Source organism: Cupressus sempervirens, chromosome 9, assembly GCF_028749045.1.
Source record: "Cupressus sempervirens isolate cs-2001-9-10 chromosome 9, ASM2874904v1, whole genome shotgun sequence".
NCBI lineage: Eukaryota > Viridiplantae > Streptophyta > Pinopsida > Cupressales > Cupressaceae > Cupressus > Cupressus sempervirens.
In genome coordinates this window covers 530,742,227-530,755,393 of record NC_143126.1, presented here as the reverse complement: position 1 = coordinate 530,755,393, position 13,167 = coordinate 530,742,227, and the positions used below count along the sequence as shown (strand labels likewise).

Genomic DNA, 13,167 nt, shown 5'->3' with positions numbered 1-13,167 from the left:
GACACTACTTTGTCCAAATGAGTTAATGAACAAAAGAAGGAAGTTGTGTATTATTGGAGTTGGAGTCTATCATTCTAGAAGAGAGTTGTCTAACCAGTGAAGAATATTGCACAAGAAAGAGGGCATACCAAGGCTGAGGTGGAGATTGGTTTTGTTGATAAGTTTTTGGAGTTTGATGTGAAATCTATAGAGCAACCTATGGTTTTTCCTATAAAGATTCCTATCCTTGTTGATGTTGGAATGTAGATTTATTTTTAAGATCAGTCGATTGTGTCTAACATGAAAATTGTGGAGCACTTGGTCATGGACAATCAGGTTGTTGTGGATGATGAATTACATATTGCAAAGCATTTTATTGTAAGCAATAAGATTGTTGATATTGAGAGTTTGGCATTTATTGGTGAGGGCTTGCATATTAGTGTTGATGTGGTAGGAGATCCACATGTTGTTGTTGCTACATATGTAGAGTCATATAAACTTGTTACTGATATAAATGGTAGTGATAGGTTGCATGTTGATTGGTTGGTGGTGATATGAAGGATTTCGATGTTTAAGGGAATGAAGCGAAGGTGTTGGATTTACAAATTTGTTCTCTTATTCTAGAGGAAGTGGAAGCCTTTGGTGAAGATGAAGTTAGGTGCAAAATTTTCTTATGGCATCAAAGTGTGGGACACACTTTTCTATTTACTTGGGAAGTCTAACACAAGAGCATCTTTGGTTCTCTTGGCTCACACTTTTCTATAAAGCTTATGGTGCTCGATTGATATTATGATTAGGGAATTTGTGTTGGATGATGCTTGTGGGAGCTAGTGGACATGCTTTCTCAGTGATTCTTCGCTTGCTTAGTGGTTTCTGCTGATGATTGATGGTTTGGCTTACTTAATAGTGTTCTTGTGGATTTGATTAGCTAACTTGGTGCATTTAATATGTGTAGCATGTGATCGTGATGTGGATCAATCTTGGGATGTGTGTGGATCTATTTGTGGTCTTGGTTATTCATATTATGTGCATTTAATGCTTTTTGTAAGCTGACTATGGTATATTGGATTTATTTGGGTTTCAAGATTATTCTATTTGCAATAGGCCGACTTGTGGTTGTGCAAGTATATAAGGAGGGGTTTGGGTAGTGTTTAGGAATTCAAAGGAGAGATGAGAAGAGATTCAAGGAAGGAATATGAAGTTTCAAATTTGTGATCAAAGCTAGTAGCTAAGCAAGGGCTTGGGAAACAAGGAGATTTATTAGTGGCTTGTGAGTACAAGTTCAGATCTTGCTTTGGATTTATACCAGATAGTTGTTACAGATCTGAACTAGTTAAAATTTGGGTTAGATATTGAGGGATCTTGTAGAACTATTACATGCTTTTTATTTGGTCATAATCGGGAAGGCCATACAACTCAACACATTGCATGTTATCAGTTATTTTATGAATAAAGAGTTGTGTTTTGGTATTAGATCTTATTCTTATAATGTGTTTCCACTGTGTGGTTATTATTGGGGGATTGGACATCTCCTTTGGGGATTCTCTGGGCCTTGCACCGCATCAGATAAGGGATGGGATCATCTCTCACCTAGGTGATTTATCCCATGAAATCCTAAGCTCAATGCTAAATTTTGTTGTTTACCACCTTGTGCAGTTGATCCTTTTAATTTTGGTGCCCTATATTGGTATAAAAGAGGACTTCTCACTTCATTTCATCATTCATTATTATTTTAAGCAATCTATTCTCAAGATCTCAAGGTTCATTCAAGGAGTTCTCAAGAAAGAAAGCAAGGCATTCTTCTTCACCCATCCTAGTATTCAAGACCTTCATCCATCACACATTTGTAATCCTAGATCTACCTTATTTCTTTATTAGAGTTTGAGCACGAAGGAGGAGATCCACTTCCATTCAAGCATTCCATATTTAACATATTGGAAGAACATACATACATAAGGTTTTGTCTCACACAATATTCTTTTGGTTTTACCTTGAGTTAGGGCTATTACAACAACATAATTAATCACATATCAAACTCAATTGTATCAACATTTCTATGGTATTATTCATTGCTACATTTACTTCTACTACATGTTAGCATTCCTTCATTTACATCTATTTAGATTTAAAGTGTATTCCTTGACCAAGCAATTCCCTCCCACCAACCAAAAAAATTCTCTCTATTATGTGTAGGTGTACATCTATAGGTTCTCAAACAGGGTTTGTAGATCTAGGGTCTTATCTTCTTTACAGTTTATATATATTTGTAGAGTAGTCAAGGTTGATCTTGACCTTGACCCAAGTCATTCTTAACCTTAGAAGTCATCCCAGTTCTAAGGCCTCCATATTTTTTGGATTTGCGGATCCAAGCTAGTATAATGCAAATCTCAAATAGTTTCAGTTTCTACTTTAGTTTGACAATCTATTTTTAGTCTTCTATCTTAGTAATTATTCTCCCCCTTTTGTCATTTCAGACTTATTTCTTTCACAAAATCATTTTACACAATTAGTTTCATAGCACCCATTTTCATCATAACATTGTGATTCTTTCTCTTTTGGAAAAGGGGATCAAAACCCAAGTTATTCCTTACACCTAGGGAGATCATAAATTACTACGTTTCCCTTGTACAAATTAGATTTCCCTTGTGGAGGGATCTTGCATTCCTCATACATTTATAATGATGGACCCCTTTTTACACATTACAAAATCAAACAATATAACTTAAAGAGTAGAACCTACTACAAAGGGTATGTGGCTTAAAGTAAGAATAAAAATTGTCAATTAGACCCTTAAACTCCCTAAAAAATCTCAACAAAGCCAATATTTAAATTATTTCTATTCCCCAAAAATCGTTATTCCTTTTTCACAAAAGAACACAATACATGATTTTTTTTATTATAAATTAACATAATAAGAAATTAAGAAACTATTGAAATCTTTATGTTTAACCTTTCATATTTTGTCTAGTGACTTCAAATTGAAACTTTAATAGAACATCTTTGTAATAAACTTACTTTCGATTCAAATATAAATGTTGAAAATTGGACCCATTAAATAGACCATATAATTGTTAAAAAGACCATGTCATATGCATAAACTAATGGGTTTTTTAAATGTTCGTTGACAAAAATAAAATGGTAAAAAGTTATATTTGTCCTAGAATAAAAGATTGATTTTTAATTAATAATTAATTAGCTAATTATATACTAATTATGGAGAAGATTATTTAGATGAAAAGAAATCTAGTTGGCGTAAGTTTTTCACTATTCATATTGTATTTGAAAGATTACTTCTAGAATCGATTGTGCATTTCTTTTACATCGCCTTTTATATTTCATTTTAGGAGGAGGAAATTGAAATATTATTTTGTAGACATAGACTTGAAAAGCATGACAACAATATAGTGATAAGAGGAACACAATGCAATAGTCAAAGAATACTAATTTGGTCTCATCACAACTTCAACATCATCTTGCATTAGCAAGAGAAGAAAGTAGTATAGATTTCTAAAACCTCATCTATTTTGATGTATGCTGGCTATGCAAGGGGACTTATGCTTCACTTATACTTGTTAACTTTCCTCATGAATGAAGTAATAATATGAGTGCATCAACTACTACTAACTTTCTATTTGAAACAAAGTGCAAAAACAAAGATACGCTTCCATAAGAGGGTATTAAACAAATGAGCTTACCTTATATTATGACCTATAAAACATGTTACAAAGTATACAAGAACTTTGTTTTCAAAGGCAAGATAAGCGATAATATTAAACAAGATCATGAAGTGTCTTAATTTTATAACATTAATCAACTTTAAAAATAAACTTAAAAATTTCAAAAGATTAGATAAGATCCAATGCCAACTAAGAATTCTACAAAGGTTTCTAGGATCTAATATGTGAAGAGAATCCCACCAAGGGATTAGTCAGGTACAAAACCTTAATAACACCAGTAAAAAAATAACAAACTTTTAAAGTCTTCTTTGCAATCAATTTTTTCAACTCCTTCTTTCTAATGATGGATAATTGTGTGCAATACTAAACATTGGTTAAAAACCATACACAATTGTTATAATATTACTATTTGAGTTCAATTATTTAGTTATGATTGCCTTGAGGATTCAATTGTGTAGCTTTTGAGTCAAACTTATTAACCCATGTTTCGTGAGCAGGTGTTCACAAAAACACATTTCTCATGAGAATGAGTAGTCAACTTAACACAATGCATCTAGATGATACTCACAAAGGCCAAGCATTAGCCCTTCATAGGAGATCACCCATCTGAATGCTACTTCAACCCATACAGATTTAATTGATTGTGATATTGCTATAAGGATTCAAGTGTGTAGTTTTTTTAGTCAAACTCTACTGACCCATGTTTCATGTGTAGAGGTTCACACAAACCCATCTCTCTATGCCAAGTGTTCCACTCATTCTCATGAGAGATGGGTTGGTGTGAACCACTCTATTCATGAAACATGTGGCAATGAGTTTGACTAAAAAACTCCACAATTGAATCCTGATAGCAATACCACAATTTGACATGTTGTAGAAAAAATCTCCTACTTATTAACATTGAATTGTTTTCAGAAACAAATTCTGAAAAATCATACCCAATTGTTATGATAATACTATTTGAATTCAACTATTTGGCTACGATATTGCTTTCAAGATTCAATTGTGTAGTTTGCAAGTCAAACTCATTGATCTAGTGTTTCACAAGAACCCATTCCTCATAAGAATGAAAAGTTCACTTAAACACTCCTTACATTTAGGTGATGCTCACAAGGTAAAGCATTAAACCTTCTCATAAGATCAACGAACCCACTACTACTCCAACTCAAACACATTTAATTGATTTCAAAGACAAACTTTCCTCCAAAACTTACTTTCTACCACTCTCTTATACTCCCTTATAATTTGACCTCTAGACATACCTAGTGTTAGCCATATATTTGACAACTATGAGTACCTAATGGTAGCCATAGAATTTGACCCCAAGGTAGGTAGTGCCTAGTTCTATTGTTAGCTTGACATCGTTGATGATGGACACTTGTGGGCTATTTCAATTTTTTCTGAAAATGAAACTCAACTACTTAAATCCACAAATCTTTGACCAAACATTAAAGAAGCTCGTGAGTTGTGCCAGTGGCAATAAAAGAAGTCTTCACTAGAAAGAAACAAATATTCTGATGCCACAATAAGTGCTAAACTCGTATAAAAATATTGTTAGTGCTTTCAACTCACCCAAAAAATGAATTCGATGGAATACAACAAGAGGAGAAAATGATAGTGAAATCTGATCAAATGAGAGGGGATCAAACGGCGCAGAGCAAGTGAGAAGACATTGGCGCACTAAGCGGGACAGTCGCTGTCATGGGGTGATTGAGAACTGCAGCCGCCGGACTAGACATGTCAGCGTCTTATGTGGGCCCTCACGACAAGTTCCCATCAGGAATTTCACAACTTCAATACAATTAATAAACAATTCGCTATCTGCTTTTCTGTAAATTTTATAAAAACAAAAATGGTGTGAAGATGTGACGCTTCGATGTACGTCTTGAATCACAGGGATTAAAAATCAAAAGCCGAAAAGCGAAAAATTGGGTGGTGTTTTGCAACATTCTGGATTTTGTGCTGAGATTGGTACGAGTTTCTTGAAGAAGCAGAGTAGAAAATGGAGGATGACTGGTTACTGGATTTCTGTTTATGGTGTGGTATGGATTTGAAGGTGTGGGTTCTCTATTTGAAGGCTTTATCCGTGGAGTAATCCAATGTGAAATGACCAGGTTACGAACTTTGTGCTTTTGCTTTAATTCTTTGAATGGGTTTGGATGATTTTGTGGGTGTGGGCACTCTTTCCATGAGGGTTGCTATTTGAAATGTTCGAAAGGATTCTGTTTATTTGAACACTTGGGCGTTGCATATTCTGGTGTGTGATAGCCTAAAATGTGTTGGCATTGGAGTTTTTGTGGTTAGAAACCGTTTTTGGTGCTGTTTATATATGTGGGTGTCTGTCGTTCGTGTGGGAAAGTTAGGATGACAAGAACTAGGGCTTTTTGCATTCATATGGGGATGTTGGTGTGGTGCATATGTGGGATTCTGAGCTGTGGGGATGCGTTCCAGGGTAGAAAATGGTCCATCAATCACATGAGCAATTTGGTTTTAAATGGCGGAGTTCAGAGGAATATTGGGCTCTCCCACGTTGTAAAGCATGATGGAATACTAGGAGAGTCTCCATCTCCTTCTAGGCTTCCTAATGGGTATAATGTAAGGCATAGGTCTAGAAGGCTGGTTTTGGGTATTGTGTTTGGGAGCTTGACTGGTTTGGCTGCCGCAGGGATTGTGGCTAGTTTTATGAGAGCTGCTGTGATATATCTTAACAGGACTCCTCTGATTAGGGGTCCAATTGTGTTCGATCCAAGGATCGGTCCTAAAGTGCTCTCGTTTTTAGGGCAAGGGGGTTGCTTGGATGAAGCGGACCTTGTGGGAGTGGGTCCCAATGGGAGGGTCTATCGGGCCAATCTAGATAATGGGGTGTGTGTTGCAGTGAAGAGGATTAATGGAGTGGAAACCTATGACACACTGAGTACAACTGCCAAGAGACAGATTCAGGAGGAGCTGCAGGTTATAGGCAAGCTGAGGCATAGAAATGTGGTTTCCCTCCAAGCATATATTCGTCACACTAATGCTCATCTTTTAGTGTGTGACTTTGTCTCCAAAGGGAGCCTTGGTGATGCTATGAAGAGAATTAGGGATAATCAGCTGCAGCTGAGCTGGCCAATGCGGCATAAAATTGCTGTTGGGATAGTAGTGGGTCTTGATTATCTTCATTTCCAATGCAGCCCCCAAGTTACGCATTGTAATCTCAAGCCCGGAAACATTCTTCTTGATGATAACTATGAGCCTCATCTGGCTGATTTTGGATTGAGTAAGGCTATAATGCTCAACGGTGGTGCAGCAGGGTATGTTGCTCCGGAGTGTTATCAGGGGTGCAGGTATACCGACAAGAGTGATGTGTTTAGCTTTGGAGTGATTTTAGCTGTTTTACTCACAGGTAAAGATCCCACGGATAGCTTTTTAAATGAAGTTCCAGGGGGAAGTATTGGTTGTTGGCTTAGGCGGCTTCAACAAAGCGGGAAGGCTATTGAAGCACTTGATAAAGGGATTATTGAAGGAGAAGATCAAGACGAGGAGATGCTAATGGCAGTGAGGATCGCTGTAGCTTGCCTTGCTGATGTGCCTGCAGATCGCCCATCTAGTGCTGAATTGGTCCCCATGCTTACACAGTTACATAGCTTCTAGTTCCTTCTGCTTCGGCAATATTGTTGTTTTGTCGACAGATATAGCTTTAAGATGCTTTTACTGGGCTTTTGTTGTTGCTTTATTGAAGGTTAAAGATCACGAGATTTATTTAGAGTTTTTGAATGTAATTGAGGGGCTTTTTATGGTATTTGTTTGGGGTTACTTCAGAGACTAGGAAGAGCTTTGAAGCTTTCGATAGAGGGGTTATTAGGTGAGGTGAAGAAGAACAAGACTCAACACAGATGTTTGTAACAGTAGCTGCCACATGTCAAGCAGATGCCTGTGGATTGTCATTGCAGAATAGACTTGGATTCAATGCGTATTCAGATGTATACTTTCTAGAAGGGCAATTCTACTTCACCTCTCATAGCATTAGAGTTTGTTTATTCTACAATGTGAGATCCAACTTTTCTATAACAGAAATGGGTTATTCAAATTAGAGATAAAGGTGAAATTGGTTGGTCAGGTCCTTTTTAAATTTGGACTCAAATTTGTCTTCCTCTATCTATAATGCTAATCCCGAATGTCTTTCATTGGAAAGTGGCTCTGTTTATTTCAGTTAAGCACTTGTTAAGATTGACAAATCTCCTGTGATATTTTCTGATGCTGACAATATGGAATTTTTGTTTTCACAGTGTTAAGACCTTAGGCCTTAAACTGCATTCTGTTGAGTTAATCGAGGTACTTATAGTTACAATTTAATGACTAGCCCTTTCTTTGATTCTTTATGTACCGAATGCAAGCCTTCATGAGTCCCGTTATACCGTAGGCAAATGTAATTTTTGTACATATAGAGAGGTCATGTTCATGTTAACCATCTGCAAATTTCTGTTGCAATTGCACTGAATTAGCTCGAGTTGGACATAACCCTTTGACAATCTATTATGTTTATGTTTCTATCTAGTTTGTTGTGATGAACAACTGTCATATGATTCCCTAGCTTGATGTTATATGTCAACTGATTTCTCATAGTTTTCTGCAATGCCAGTTGTTATGACTTCTGGAAGGGTACAGTAATGACTAATACATTTCCTATTTGTAGTCTTGGAGAGCTAGTTCAAGATGGAACTGTACAGTTAAAGTTCGCACATCCTAGAGTAGCATTGGTAAGGAGTCCAGTTTTGAAAGTAATACTACTGTGTGGACATGATAATTTTTATCATAGATGAGAGTACATTATAATTTTCAAGGGGGATTTTAAAGTTCTACAGAGATGGACTTGTCACCTTCAAATTCAGATATTTCAAGCTCTGGCATATTCTTATGAAGCTCCTTTAACCTTAAGGACTAATACTGTCGCATTAGAGAAGTATCCGGTTATATTCTTTGGTAGTTTCTAATGGTCTGCTTGGATCTAACAGCGTTTAACTTCTAATTTCAGCCAGTGGTTGTCACTTTTCAAAGCTGTAAGAGACCTTCTATCCAAAACATGTATGAGATTATTCAGTCTATGTTCATCTTAGCAGTAACAAAAAGTAACATATAAATTCCATTACTGATTTCTCATCAAAATGTCAGGAAAGTGGCTACTGATTAAGGCCTTGGGTTTTAAGCATAACTTTTGTTGCTTCATGCTTTTGCTTCTGTAGAGTTCTTGTTTGCTGTACAATTGTTTTCTTAGTTCTACAGAAGGGATGCTTCAATTTACTAAGGATGCTGTAGGCAGCACCATTGTGTACTCCATCAGCTTAGTGCTACTGGTGATTATAATATCTAGATTAAATTAAAAACAAAACTAGGAAAGTATCAACTCATCAAAATGTGTATATGAACTTACCCCTTCTATTTCAAGAGGAAATAGACAAGATTATTTTGGCTTTTTCTTCTAAATGTCCCGTTTCATCTTGTCAATAATTATAACTTAAGCTGCGTGAATCAACAGAGGTTGAATATTTGTAGCATCCTCTGGTGTCTTGGCTCAGACATTCACCAGAATGAGTTTTGTGCAAGAGCTCTTTCTTAGTAACATTCAAAGATGACAATATAGAAATGAAAAAGACAATAAGATGAATCGCAGTGATTAAAAGAACATAATATTTGTGGATTTGTTACTTTTCTCGTGCCAATTGCAGAGTTGGTCTAGACTAACTATATTTCTAATATCTCCCATTGTCTTGTTGATTGTTGGGGGGTCATTACCCCTGTTGACAGGTATCTCAGGTTTTTCAATTGCATTTCTTTGAAGGCCCTTTACAGTTATAGTATATGAATTAGCTTCCTTGGAATTAAGCCTCAAATAGTATTTCTAAGCCAACTTATTGTAGATCTTGCAGTGTGAAATGTTCTGACCAAGAAACCACAGCTACATTGAATTGGATGAGAGTTGTATACTTCCATGTATAGTAGTTACAAAGGAATTAACCTTGCAAGCTGATTTGAAAATTGTGAAGCAATTTTCTGAATCTTTGTTTTCTTAATCATCTTTTGCACGATTTCATGGAATGTAGTGAAACTGCTTTTAATGTGCCTATCTACTCATGCGTAGGGGGAAATTAAAAGAGATTTATTATTGTATTGAAGAATGGTTGGATGATTTGCAATAGCAGATTTATGCTGTGCCCAGCTTTATTTTTATTTTAAAAGTTGAAAGGGTTTTCAAAGGTGAAAATACCGCCATATTGTTAATGTTCCCCATCACCTTATTTTCGTTTTAGATTGTATATGCTCTACACTACAATTTTATTAAAAAAATAAGAAAATGGAGTACAAATGGAGGAAATTAAAATGTTAAATAAATTATAATCAAATGATTGCATTATCATCCGTTCATCTGATTTGGTTGAAAAATGAGTGAAACATAGATATGCTGGCAAAGTAAAACATTAAGGAAGATCACGATCATGTTATAATTCTCAAAATTTGGTAATGCGTGCCTAAGCCATCTCTTCTTTTTACATGTCGTACTTACATTAAGGTATCCATGGTTCTGCCTTGAAAGATAATGCGTTAATGTGTCTGTGGTTCTGCCTTGGAAAGATAATGCAAAGTTCATTCCAGCTCAATGTGAATTCTGAGAGCCAGGCCAGTGTATGAATATTGAATTCTCAATCACGGCTAAGGGTTCTTCACATCTCTTTTCAAAATCACAGATTCAGCAGTATAATGCTTGATTGTTCTTTCCATTAATTTTCCCAATAATTTAATGCACTTCACAGTCTTACCCATACTATGTTTATTTGGTGATTGCATCTTTTCCCCCCCCTTCATTGGGCTTTTGCAATTCCAATGTTTGTCTTTCATAATTGATCGAGCAATAGTTCTTTTAATTTCTGCCTGATCTATATGGGAGCTGGAAATACTTTGAACATGGTCGATTGTATGGGTGCTAAATCCTTAAAAACTTTTAATGACGGCTTATAATTAATTCATCAATTGACCATGGTGCATAATAGCTTTCTAATTTGCTATTTCTACTGTGATCATACGATACGATAAAAGCTCATACTGGCTAACCTTAATAGTATGCAGCCTTCCCCAAGGAGGAAAGACCCTTGAATGCGCATGTCTCAGTTATTTACTACCTTGTATATACAAATAAGTTTTTGGCCTCAATTTCATTGTCAATGCTTCTAATTTCAATAATCGTCTTTAACTTAGCACCGCTATGCAACTATCAAATTGTTTCATGTAAAAGCAAGTTGCAATGGACAAAATTTGTGTAGAGCCACATAACTATAAGTACACCATCCGAAAGAAGGGAAAAAAAAGGGATTTTTTTATTATACCAGTTACTCGTTACTTGCATTTCCGGCATTCCACCAGCTAACGTACTCTATTATGCATTTTTAGTACGAGTAAAGTATGCTTGGTTAACAAAGAAAGTTGTAATGTTCAAATGTTATGTGGAGCTGCACTATTCTACACTTTCCATAAGCAAGAAAAATATAGAGATTTGTTTGATTATCTAGGCCACTCTTTGCTTGTATTTCCGTCTTTTAAACATATACTCATACACAAGAATGCATGATTATTACAAGTGAAGCAAGCTTGGGCCAAATTGGAAAAATGGCCCCTCATTGCAGATTCTTGAAAGGGAATCCTTGTCCTCATTCCTTTTGCGAGATCCATGGTGATGATCTTTTTAAGGATGCATTTTGATGAATTCATCTATAGGCAAAGTTGAGAAAAGAGAAAGCACAAAGATTGCAGAGCAATTGAAAAGGGATCAATTGAAACAACTCTATACAAAACTCGAATCACTCATACCATCTCACACCCAGAAGAGCTCACACCCAGAAGATTTCGGGAGCAGGGAGTGTGATTAGAGTTGAAGCCCTTTCTAGAGCTGAAGAAAAATGGAGATTTCAGCATGGATTTCACCACGAAGCTCGTTGTGGATTCTTTCAACAGGAGATTTCTATGGTCGAAAATCAGACACGCTGAACAAAGACTGGGTGAAAACCTCGATAAAGCTAGAAGTGCACTTGTAATGTTGGGCGGATTTACACATGTAAAATGGAAATGCTTATAAGCATTTAAAAGCTATCGAACAAGGTCCTTTACCCATGCCGTATCAATTAATAAACAAGATTTTACTTGTGAATGCAATGCCTCTCATAAAATAGGTTGTAGGTGAACTATTTTACAGAATATTCGAGCAACGGTATTTTGAATAACTTTTCTTGTCTTGTGGGAGTGCTGTGGACTGAACTATATGGTGCCATGAATTGTAGTAGGGTGTGGTGTTAGGTTTTGTAGTTTCTTCCACTTTAGGATTGCTCTTTACTGACAAGAACAACCAAACACAACTTACTGGTTACTATTTATGCAAGCCCTTCTGGTATGGGTTAATTGTCTGCAAATTGTTTGATAGAATGCTTGGGCTATGTTAATGTTGTGAGTTTTATTAAAGACATCTTCTAGTTGCAGGTGTACCTTTCTTGAATGTCTGACTTGCTCTTTGTGAGTCATGGACCCCCGACCTGATCCAGTTACACTCCACCTGCTTGTTGACCGCTTGACTATAGTGGAGTTTGATAATGCAGCCTTGAAAGATGCTGCTGGTACATCAACTCTTTGTTAAGCTCTTTGAACGGTTGTCTAAGTTGGAAGCTAAGAATCACACTCTTCGGGATATTGTCCAATCCCTAGTCACCGAAACTATAGGCCTCAGATCGAATCTGGATTCTATTAATGCGCAACTCAAGGAATTAGACACTATCAAAGAGAAACAATCAGAGATTGTGGATAGGCATTCCTCTTTGTTAACAAAGACCGAAAACAAAGTGAATACTTGGGCCTGCCGCTGCACCCCTTTCAGGTGTTGAGAAGTTGGTTCAAGGGAAGATGGATGATGAGCAGGTGAGACGGACTCATGAATTAAACCTACGAGTCCTTGGTCTCCCCTCCATTGCTGATCCCTCAGTGGCTAGGTACTCCTTCCTCAAGGATTAGCTTGGCATCTCAGACATCACACTTGATAGGTGTTGGTTAGGCCCAGATGACATTCTCTTTATCCAGTTTCTCTCCCTCTCTGATAGGTTGCGGGCTCTTGGGGTGAAGAGGAAGTTATTCCCTCTTTCCCCTAAGATTTACTTAGAGGAGGAACTGACAAAATCCCAAATGGCAGAGTTGAAGCAATTTAGGGGCCTCGTGGCTGAGGCGAGGCACAATGGTAAGTGGGTGGTTATCTGTAACTTTAGGACAATTATTCGTGATTCTCCTCCTAGCGGTTGAGTATTGAGACAACCCCCTAAGGCCGCATGATGTTCTTGCCAGCAGTTGGTCAAGGATGGACCCTACTCTGACTCTCTTCTTGTCAATTGTTGGAACGATAATGACTCTTTGTGGTCCCTCTTGGGTCTCCTCCATGATGCTGTTGGTTCTGCAGATATCCTGGTAGTCACCGAGATGCATGAGATTCCTATTCGTCCTCTTCCAG

The 13,167-nt window shown here is 36.8% G+C and overlaps 1 protein-coding gene across 1 annotated transcript; it reads left to right on the top strand.

Annotated features, from left to right (window-relative positions):
* The first annotated feature begins 5,488 nt into the window (after window positions 1-5,488).
* Window positions 5,489-7,826, top strand: CRN (Protein kinase superfamily protein). Its single transcript, XM_089800907.1, has one exon. It carries the CDS (start codon window positions 6,021-6,023, stop codon window positions 7,284-7,286), a length of 1,266 nt encoding a protein of 421 aa, XP_089657033.1. The 5' UTR covers window positions 5,489-6,020; the 3' UTR covers window positions 7,287-7,826.
* The last annotated feature ends 5,341 nt before the right edge of the window (window positions 7,827-13,167 follow it).